Here is a 10,680-nt window from a genome sequence, read left to right as displayed (position 1 = left end):
TCCCCGATTCAGCAATCTGCATTTGCTGGGGAACCAATCTGCCGTTGTCCACTTCTCACTCCTTCAGTCGGAAGGGCAGTCCCTGACCACGCAGACTAGCAAGCTCCTGTTCGAGCTCGCTGACCTGCTTCTCAAGCTCTCCGACCTTCTTTTCGAACTCGCTGATCTTCTTGTCTTTGTCTTCAATCGCAACAGCCTGGTTTCCAATCGTCCAGTTGAGAGTATCAATCGTCTTCGACAGGTGGTGGTTCAATTCATCCACCTGTCCAATATGCATGACGGTTTCTCCGTCGTACCGTTCATCTAGATCCCCTTGGAGCTGCATCCTGATCTGCTCGTCGCGGTTCCTGATCTGCCCATCTTTGATCTGGGCCTGTGCTCCCAGACACTCTTCGATTCCGGCTCTGTAAAAGTACGATGCTTCCTCTACGAACGAGTCGATTTTGAATTGGAGCCTCTGTTTGTCGTAGCTAGGCTTCTCTTTTCCCGTTTTCGATGTTCTGTCTTGTTCCTCCCGTAATTTCTCTACCACTTCGACGTTGTGGTGGAATCGTTTGCGATGAGTCGGAGGCTTGAATCGTTCTTGCTCGATGCCCTCGTAGTCATAGCGGAAACGCTTGCGGCTGGAGTGGAACTCGGACATGTGGATGGATGTCGCTCACGAGTCGACGACTGGGCGAGCTTTCAAGTCGAAGTGGGGAGAATCAACACAGAGAACGCCCTCAGCGACGAGTTCCAAAGAGGAGAGGGAGCGATGACCAGAAGACGACAACACAGCAAAAGCGAGGAAGATGTACGTACGGTTGATGTGCAGGACCTGCGGTCGGTGCCCTTTTAAAGCCTACCTGCCGAGGTGACCGACAGACTGACTGACAGCAAAACCACAAACCACAAGGAAGCAGAACCAAGCCATTCCATTGTGCCGCTCGCCTTCAAACATGTCGAAGAAACCAATCAACACCATCCAACGCAACGCAACCAATGTAACCAACCGCATGCTTCCCCAGTCTTCCCTTCCGTCGCGCGCAACAGATTGACTCAAGACTTGCCCCTCAACATCGCAACCTCCCTCTCCAACTCCTCAATCGTCTTTACCTGCTCCTCAACGCAGGCCTTCAGCACCTCAATCTCGTAGTCACGCACGTCGGCCATGATGTTCCGCTGCCGCACCTCCTCCTCGTGCCGATCGAGTAGATCCTGCGTGTCATGCCGCATGGTGGGAATGTCTGCCACGACGGCCTTGTTGCGAGCGATGGCCTCGTCGGCGGCAGCGAAGAGCGCTTTGTGGGCGTCTGAGGGCTCAGCGATGTCGGTGTCTTCGTTGGTTGGGTTGTTGTCATTGCTCTCGTCGTTTTTTGTGCGCTCTTGGATGCTCGCTTTGATGGCGCGGAGTAATTTGAGCTCACGCTCTTCCATGGCCGCGGTCTTCGGGGGATCGCCTTTGCCGTTGTTCTGATTGATGTCCGAGCTCTTTGCGTCGTCACGGACGTAGAATATCTTACAGTTCTCCATGGTTTCCTGGGAAAGAAGAGAAGTGTATCAAAGCGGTCTCTCACGAATTTCGGCATCTGCTCTTACACTGAATAAGAAGGAGATCGCTGTTGACTGTTGCTGACATTCGTGCAGGGAATGCGATGCCCCACAATCAATTGCCTGCAAATATCAGTCAATCGCAGCAGCAGCCGTGAGCGTGTTGGTTTTCATAACCTCGCGAAAGCACGGAGCTGTGGTGGTTTGGTTGGTGAGAAGACACTGCAGCAATCGAACGAAAAGCAGCAAAGGGAAGATGAACTCTGGCAGCCCACGATCGTGCGGCCTAGATAGACTCTCTCGGCTGTGGTTGTGTTGGTGGTGGTCGTGGGAGAAACGTATTCCCGTGAGTTGCGCCTTCCTGTTGGGTTTTTCGTCTCCTCCACAACCCACTCTCCCCACGCACCTCCATTTTGACGCCGCGCATTATCCACGACTCCCCCCTTCACTCTGCCGCCACGCAATACCTTGCAAGTACGAAAGCCCTGTTGCGCCGCCTCTCTGCTTGATCTCGGGTAGCTGACGGACACAGCGCAATCGCTTAGGCAGTTTGACAGCGTCGACGGCATCGATCAAGACCAGCACGACCAAACGAGGTTTCCAATTGCTCGCCACTCCAACCAATACTCGGGCCCACTTCATATGCCGGAAATTTCGATTCCTCCTCGAGCATTGTGCAGGGTGCGTCGAACCATTGGCACATTGGTTGGATGGCGCAGCTGTTGAACAGGGAACCGTCAAAATTACGTGTTGACGTGTAAGTGTGCGATACACTGCCTTTCCGATTGGTTCTTTTTTGATGATGCTGCTTATAATCCGCTAGACAACTGCTCAAGTGTTGATGGAGGACTGCTGGCTTAGCTCCTTAACCAACCACCCACCTCCCCTTCAGCTGGTCGACTTCAGCTTGCTGCCCTGTATCATCCCCATACGCTTTGCTTGTTTGAGCATTCTATCATGCGTCTGTCCCTGCCTGATCTCTGTTTGCTCATCGACGCCGCGCTGGCAAGCTTCCGACAGCATCAGGACAATTGCTGCGCACTCCATCAATACTGAACTACGAGCGCGATCCCCACAATGCTACGACTAGCTTTCTTGAAGATGATACTATTCCCAAGACCGGGACCTTCAGCCTTCTCTGAGAGGAGCTGGTGTTGCTTGATGCCGAACTCCTGCCCGAAGGCACCGAACCTGCGTCACACTTGGTGGTCGAAAGGAAAGGGCATCGTTGAAGGGAATCTTCCTACAACCTGAGTCGACGTCTCTTAGACACCTTTGCCCGTGAGACCCAGGAAGCGAAATCAACACAGCAAGAAGACGCTGTCGTTTCCTGACGAGGCTTCTACTCTTGCCGGCCATGTTCGCCCATCTCTTGACGCCTCATCGATCCGAGTCTACGAATACTCCGCGCAATCGCCCCCACCACCTCCGCTTTCGCGTGTTGCTTTGTACCACAACGACAATTTCGCACCCGTCTCGCGTGGAGTGTCTACCCGCGATTCCAGCCCAGCCTGGTTCACTATTTGTGCGACTCGACTGCAGCCCAGTCTGTCCCAACCTCTTCCCACTTGAGCTGACCTTGCAGCTTGTTGTACAAGGCCCGAAAAAAAAAAAAAAAAAAACAAAAAAAACGCCTCATTTTCCGGCCACTGGTTGACGAAGCTGCCACGACTAGTCTCGTGCAATTGCGCGTGGCTGGTCGGACGGACACTTACCTTGGATTCCCGAATCAGATCTATGAACACTGGGGCATGTTTTGTCAATCTTCCGTGGAATCTACGTCCGCTCGCAAGCACAAATTGCAGGAGCAGATGGGAGGTATTCACCGAGAATGGTGGTACAATGATTCGATGTCTATGGGTATATTTTTATCCTCTCACTTTTTCCTCAGTCCAGGGCCTCTTTTCGCCTCTTTTGCACCAAGCCGACCTGCCTCCGTGCCTGTCCGATCATCATACACACACAGCTTTCCGTTGCTTTTTTCCGTGTCCAATCAGAGAAATACAACAGGGAACGCCGCCAGCCGGACGTACTGACAGTCGACTAATTTGTCCGCGACATCAGACAGACGTCAAGCTGCAGAGTGACAGATCAGACGTCTTGTTCCTGTTTTGCAATTGCTTATCACGCACGCCTCATCCCACAACCACCCGGATACGTGCAGACATGCATACGCGTCGCCTTGCCCTGTTTGATGTTGATGAGCTAGACGAACTGTCTCGCCCTTCTTCTTTTTGTCGCCGAGACGAAGTATTTTTCCGTTACTGCGAATTGCTTTTGTATTGCTTTTGCGCCGTTTTGGGATCGGCGTGCGTGGCGTGGCGTCGTGGCTGTGTCTGCACCAGTCTGCTGGGTCGAATGGCGTTGATGCGTGACGACGTGTCGGTTCTGGGTGGACGCATGTTGAATTCCGGAGATTCGACGATGGCAGCAATCAATCGAGGCGATTCAGAGGAGGACCCGGATCACGGAGCGGACGGACAGCCTCTGGCAAAACACCTGTGTCAAGTCACGAGCGAGTCGTAAACGGGAGCCAAAGGTAGGAGCCGACTACCGCTCTGTCAGTTGGACAAGCAATTCACGTTACGTCCCTGACAAATCTTCCCGCGGCCTTGAGCGAGCTCCAACGCCCACTTCCAGGAGAAGTAGCGAAACTGTGCCCCAAGACCGACTTGAGCGAGCGCACCGACTTGGGCCGCGGCGGACTCATGGATCCAACAAACGTGGCCTCGCTCATCATCGAGTCGGCCATGGAATGCCTCAGCGTCGCCGACGACAACTCCGGCACGCCTCCACCGCTTTGCAGCAGTAGCGGGTCATCTGCAACTAGCTCACCACGCGCGCGCTCCTCCTCCGCCGCCTCGTCTTCCGGGATGGGCTTGAGATCCGGTGGCAGCGGCATTGGCGGCGCCAGCGAACTCCGCGGCGTTGTCGTCTTAAGCGGCGCCGTCCATGGCTGGCCTGGATGTTCCAGTCGCAACTCGCGCGGCCGGACTTCGCAGTGCAGCGAGACGAGGGCGGCGCTGTCGAACAGAATGTCGCGCAGGCGTCCCGCCACGGCGTAGGCATTTGGACGCGCCGACGGCTCGTGGTGTACCATGTCGCGGATGAGCTGGAGCAGGGGGCCGACGGCGCGAAAGTGGCGGTCGTCCTGTTCGAGGGCCAGTCGCTCCAGCAGCTCCATCCACGCATCCAGCTTGGCGGGGTTGGAGTGGAACGATGCGTCGGTGCGCGTGCTGCTCTTGTTGCCGGCCGTGTTCATGAGTTTGGTCGTTCTGTGTTTGACGAAATCGCCGGGCTTCTTACGCAGCACAAAGGTCAGCATGTCAAGAAACACGCAGCCGAGGGAGAAAATGTCGGCTTCGGGGCTGCTCCAGGCTACAATGTCGTCGTCGGGTGGTTTGGTCTTGAGGGGTGTTCTGCCAGAACAGGACGAACTTCGCGGGCCCAGCTTCATCCTCGTTCTGGAGCGCCCGCTGTCCGAAGTGTGAGAGGAGATGCTGCTGTCCATCGAAGACCGTCGCGATTCCCGGGGACTGGAAACGAGACTGAGGAGACGCGATAGGGCGTATTCGTGCGCTTCAGGGGCGGCATAGTTGTACATTTCTTCGGAAGAGTTCCTCTTGTCTCGCTGGAAGCTTTGGAGCGTGCCAATGTCGGCAAAGGCAATGTTGTTGTCGTGGTCGATGAGAATGTTGGACGGCTGGATGGCACCGTGCATCAGATTCGATGCATGCAGCGTCGCCACTGCGTCAATCAGACAGTGCATCCAGTCCAGCACCAGCTTTTGCCGCTCCTTTTTCGACAGCCTCATGTATTGGGGAGCAGTCCGATGACTGATGAATGTGGACAGCGTGTGATGTCCCACAAACGACGACAGCACGAATCCAACGCCTTTGGACGTGTAGGACGCCCACACCGGCGCAATGTGGTCATGCGGCAATGCCTGTGCGAGTCTGACGTCTCTCCGAAAGTCTGCTTCTGACGAGCCCTCTGCGCCGAGCGGAATGCGTCTTCGAACGTACTTTTTCGTCGCGCCAGGCAGATGCACCCTCGACCAATGCTGGAGATTCGCCGCGGCCGGAAACGCGTGCACGTATTCGAGCGGTATCGCCTCGTTCTCGCCATAGTCGACATGGCCGCCTTGATGCAGCTCGCGCAGGAGGAAGGTGAATTGCGTGGCGTAGAATTTCCTGCCGAGCGACTCGTCCAGACCCAGTCGGTCGACGGCGTCCAGCGAAATAGGCAGCTCGTCGTCATCCCACGAGTCATCTATGATCCTAAAAATCTGGTCCGCAACCCCAATCTCGCACATGATCAAAAAGAAGCGCTTGGCCTTTTCCAGGATCCAGTCGAGATACGTGTCGTCGGTTAGGCCGTCGAAGGCCAGCGGCCTGACGAGCTTTTGCTTGCTTTCGTAGCGCAGACGCGATGCGACGTATTCTTCGGTGACCTTGGCGTCGATGCGTTCTTGGGTCCACCAGATTTGGCAAAGCGGCGCGTGGGGCGTGACAAGCGAGTGGCCGGCATATCTTGTTCATCAGCAAGCACCGACAAAGCAATGGAGAGACTCACCCATAGATAAAGGCATTAAAGGCTATTGAATTTTGGGTGACGACGTGCTGTAGAGATCGGGAGCCCATGGCATGAATTTGGTCGAGTCGGGGTCGAGGAGAGGCCGGAGGATAGTATGCATTTATGCAATCGGGCGTGGGGCAATGATGTACGTGACCAGCAACCTGGGCGAGGATGTACAGGATTATATTGCGCAGACTGCAGGCGTACGAAAACGCGGACGCGGGTGAAATCGTGGTCGGGTCCGCCGCAGGGGCTCATCACGCGGATGCTTGCTCGTCCAACGTCGAAGTTAGCCAGCCGCTGCTTTTGGTAAGCCGCGAGAGCAACGCCTCGATCCCAGCTTGTTTTTGCCTGCGTTGCGCCGTCCATGGCCAGTGGCACGCCTCGAGGCCGCTCACCGCACCTACTTGGCCTCGGTGCCAACAGTGATGGCTGCAGGGGTGCGCCACGAGGCAGACAAAGACGACGATTCTCTATCGCCATGTTGATCTTCATAATCAATGCTGACCATCGGCTGCGCCGTCGAGGTGGAACATTTTTGCGGAAAACCAACCGGGGGCCCGCGGCACCACCCCTGCCTGCTTCCATCGCCCTACCCAACTGTTATCATAACACCTACCTGCCTCGGAACTCCATCTCGAATCGTCGACTCTTCATCCGCCAGAGTCCTTCTTGGTGGCCATCCTGTCGTGGAACAGGTCCAGCCAAAGCTTGTATCAGCTTCCACCAGGCTGACAAAATTTCCGAGTCGTTGTGCAATGACAATTTGTAAGTGTCAGACGTCAGTACGGCGTCTCGGTCAAAGCTCATGGTGGATCAACCACGTGCTGCGCACTGTTGGGGTATGATGGTCCGTTCATGCTCGTAAACAGGCCGATGTCAGGAAGCCGCCTTGGCTGGTTTTCCGACATCTCAGACAAATTTGGACGTTGGAGACATGGATGGGCCAAGTTCATGGCCTGGAAATTGCAAGACAAAAAGACACGCACGTATTGGATTGAATTTCAGACGCAGGATATTCTGACAAGAAGACGTCAAAAGAAAAGTAGTTGCTCGGCTCGTGCCATGTGTTGGGACCTGCTGTGCCATCCAACACGACAGCCATGCCACGTCCTCGGGTTGGCATGTTCTATCCAGCTTTGACTGAATCACCAGACTCGATTTCGGTCCTATGTCGACCTTGCGAATCAATATGTCCGATGTGAGCCCATGATTGGCGGCCACGATTCGTCCAGATGTAGTCCGTCAAAGCGGGGTCTCAAATGTTGTCCAAGGAAGCACGACAGGTCCCGTTCGATCATGCCACAACATGGATTCGATGGAACCTCGCGCCTATTTGATTCATGAATCCGGTAATTGATGTTTCGGCCAGTCTTGCTTGGCCAAGAGCTGGCGCTCGTCATGCGTTTGGGGACTACGCCGTGTGGCATAATGGCGAATTCTGGGCCGGTTCTTACACGAGATGGAGGCGTCATCCACCCATGCGTTGGATAAAATGTGCAACTTGAGCATCGTTCAATCATCGTGAATGACAATTCCAATCTCATCCGGATCGCCCTCATCTTGGCGCTCGTCTTGCTCGTCTTCGCGAGTCCTCTTCAGAGCACTGACGTTGGGTCCCATCTTGTTCGTTGCAACCTCCTCAACATCATTGCCGACCTTCTTTTGCTTGCGTGCCTTGGCCTTATTGCGTCTAGCCTTGTTCTTGTTCGTTTTGGCTTCATCCTTTCGCTTCATTTCCTCCCGCTTTTGTGCAAACTCCTTCTCTTCGTCTTCCTTCCGCTTCTCCTCGTCCATCATCCGCAATCGCTCATATTCGCGCCTCCGTGAGGCTTTGTAGACGTGAAACTCGCCCGAACCCGCACCTGCCGAGGAACCTTGTACGTTTGCAACGATTTCAGGCGGGGCTGCTACTCTTTTTGACTTGGGACCGGTCGGAAGATTTATTTCCTTGTCGGCATTTTTAAAGAGAGCTTCCAGCTGATTGGCTTGTGCGCTTGTCGGCGAGAGGGCTCGTTTCTTGGTTGGACGGTGAGTGCGAGGGTCTGCGCTCGTGGGAATAGATTCGGGAATCGGCTCGGACATGGTGGTTGAGTCGAGGTGGTTTTGTTTCGTTTGAGCGGGTGTGAACGGGTGGGGTGGCGAATGAAAATGGGGTCAAAGTGGCTGACTTGACGGCGACAGCGGGGACGAGCGAAGGGAGCCCGCACTCCGGGGCTGGTCGGATAGGTACGTCAGTTGATGGAAAAGCAGAGCGGATGGCGGCAAATGTCGCGGAAGAGGATGGATAGCGGTGGCGGAGGATGACGATGATGGGTCGTGTGGATGGGGTGGGTTGGTAAAGTAAGGTGGTGGCGCTGGTCCCGCTTGCCGCTGTCGCCCTCTGCAGGTACACACATGATGCTTGGCCTGACCTGACCTTCACCCCCACCCACACTGTCACTCAGTCCCAACAGCTTATGAGAGTTCTTCCCCTCTCTCTCGTCCCCCATCTCCACATCTTCTCCACATCTCAACATGGGCAAGCCACGGGTGAGCAGTCCTGCTCCTTTCGCCCTGCCACTCAATCAAAAACTAACCCACTGCTTCCCTGCAGATGATCATTTTGATACGTCACGGCCAGTCCGAGGGTAACAAGAACCGCGACATTCACCAGTTTGTGCCAGACCATCGCGTGAAGCTCACGCCAGAGGGATGGCAGCAGGTTCGATTCCTCGACGCCAACAGTCACACCTTGTCCTAATCCTCCCAACAGGCAGAGGATGCCGGCCGCCGTCTCCGATCTTTACTCAAACCTGAAGACACCGTCCAGTTCTTCACCTCGCCCTACCGTCGCACTCGTGAGACCACCGAGGGCATCCTTCGCACCCTGACCGCCGACGATCCAACTCCCTCTCCCTTTCCTCGCAGCGAAATCAAAGTCTACGAAGAACCTCGCTTGAGAGAATGTGACTTTGGCAACTTTCAACCATGTTCGGCCGAAATGGAACGCATGTGGCAGGAACGCGCCGACTATGGACACTTTTTCTATCGCATACCCAATGGTGAGAGTGCTGCAGACGCCTACGACAGGATTAGCGGGTTCAACGAGAGTCTGTGGAGACAATTTGGAGAGGATGACTTTCCAAGCGTCTGCGTCTTGGTCACACATGGGTTGATGACGAGGGTTTTCCTCATGAAATGGCGAGTCTTTCAAGCAATGAAGGACCTATCTAACGGCAACAGGTATCATTGGTCCGTCGAATACTTTGAAGACCTGCGAAACATCAACCACTGCGAATTCATCCTCATGAAGCGAAATTCGGACAATGGCAAATACGTTTTACAAAATCAACTTCGAACTTGGTCCGACTTGAAGAGGCGAGCTGCTTCAATGCAGGGACGAAACGATACGACCATAGAGACTGGACCGCCGCCGCCACACGCCAAATCTCCCTCAATACCGGCACGTCGGTGGGGTGGATGTGTAGATGGCTGCAATCATGACAAGATTAACTTTCCTCGACGGGCACGGCGTCAAAACACTTCCGACATTCCCTCCTTGCCTCCCGCCATCCTTCCCACCCCAGAACAATCCGACAGTCCGACCGATCCGCCTCTAAATGGCTCTCGAAAAAATGGCGACATTCCCGGTAGCGGCAACACTTCCGACATTGACGGAACACCGCCCTCATCCGACGCCGACAACCATCACTCTAGCCCCGAAGTCCACGGTCGTCTACACCCCGGTCGTGACTTTGGTGGATCACGCTCCGGTGCCGGCACACCAGCCGAAGGCCTTTCAGAAGACAGCGACTATTTTTCAGCACCGAGGAGCGGCGGCGGCGAAAAGGAGCGATCCAAATCACGACGACGCAACACGACCGAACGCAGTTGGCGAGAGGAGAGCGGCATGGGTGCAGGTGCGCGGGCCGACGCCCTCGGAGATGGGGATAACGGTGCCGAATATTGCGATGCAGATGACGAGGAAGCGCGTTTGAGTTGTGGCGAAACAACTACAAAAGAAGAATTGGAGAGGAAGATTCAGCGCGCAAAAGATAGAAGTCGTAAGAGTTTCAGCGAAGTTTATTGATTACAAGACGGATAGATGGACATGTTTGGGCGTAAGGAATGGATGGGCTGGAAAAGGACACTTTGGCACTGTTATGCGACGATGCCCTTTTTCTCGGCATAGTTTGGGATGGGTTGGGTTTACTGATACAGGTACGAACGGTCTTGTGGCTGTATGATTCCCAGGATGGACGGGGTATGGATTTGGACGAATGATGACCTTTTCGGCTCACACATCTCTCGTCGTCGGCAGTGAGTCGTGACCCGAACCATGAATTGATCATTCGACGCAGGACAGCAGAAAACACTACCTACACAACAGCAATCCAAATCAAACCATTCGCCAAGCAAGTCGTCATCGAAAACTCAGCAAGCTAGTTGGCGCCAAGGAGTGTTGGTGTAGACCAGGGCAGAGCAGTGCGAGGACGCCCGGATTATTGCTCACGGATGAGCATCGTGAGGTAAACGGGAGTGGGTCAACGGGGCAAAGAGAAAAGGGGGGAAAGAAAAGGCAAAGGGCTA

General features: G+C 54.8%; 4 protein-coding genes across 4 annotated transcripts; 2 read left to right on the top strand and 2 right to left on the bottom strand.

Annotated features, from left to right (window-relative positions):
- Positions 1-3,964: 3,964 nt before the first annotated feature.
- Positions 3,965-6,173, bottom strand: IWZ02DRAFT_468376 (kinase-like domain-containing protein; the record flags this gene model as incomplete). The annotated part of the gene is made up of 3 exons (XM_066768628.1): positions 3,965-4,029; positions 4,327-6,062; positions 6,106-6,173. The coding sequence occupies 3 exons, from the start codon at positions 6,171-6,173 to the stop codon at positions 3,965-3,967; spliced, it is 1,869 nt and encodes a 622-aa protein (XP_066624259.1).
- A 143-nt stretch (positions 6,174-6,316) lies between these two features.
- Positions 6,317-7,437, top strand: IWZ02DRAFT_197561 (uncharacterized protein). Its single transcript, XM_066762514.1, has 2 exons — positions 6,317-6,876; positions 6,981-7,437. The coding sequence occupies exons 1-2, from the start codon at positions 6,476-6,478 to the stop codon at positions 7,249-7,251; spliced, it is 672 nt and encodes a 223-aa protein (XP_066624258.1). The 5' UTR covers positions 6,317-6,475; the 3' UTR covers positions 7,252-7,437.
- IWZ02DRAFT_197338 (uncharacterized protein) lies at positions 7,161-8,409 on the bottom strand. The gene has a single exon (XM_066762511.1). It carries the CDS (start codon positions 8,191-8,193, stop codon positions 7,624-7,626), a length of 570 nt encoding a protein of 189 aa, XP_066624257.1. The 5' UTR covers positions 8,194-8,409; the 3' UTR covers positions 7,161-7,623.
- IWZ02DRAFT_197399 (phosphoglycerate mutase family protein) lies at positions 8,410-10,668 on the top strand. The gene is made up of 5 exons (XM_066762512.1): positions 8,410-8,640; positions 8,705-8,812; positions 8,864-9,291; positions 9,334-10,331; positions 10,452-10,668. Exons 1-4 carry the CDS (start codon positions 8,626-8,628, stop codon positions 10,178-10,180), a joined length of 1,398 nt encoding a protein of 465 aa, XP_066624256.1. The 5' UTR covers positions 8,410-8,625; the 3' UTR covers positions 10,181-10,331; positions 10,452-10,668.
- Positions 10,669-10,680: the final 12 nt, after the last annotated feature.

Source organism: Phyllosticta citriasiana (genome assembly GCF_038021145.1).
Source record: "Phyllosticta citriasiana strain CBS 120426 chromosome Unknown IWZ02scaffold_4, whole genome shotgun sequence".
In the NCBI taxonomy this organism is placed as follows: domain Eukaryota; kingdom Fungi; phylum Ascomycota; class Dothideomycetes; order Botryosphaeriales; family Phyllostictaceae; genus Phyllosticta; species Phyllosticta citriasiana.
This window is presented reverse-complemented; position numbering and strand designations above follow the sequence as displayed.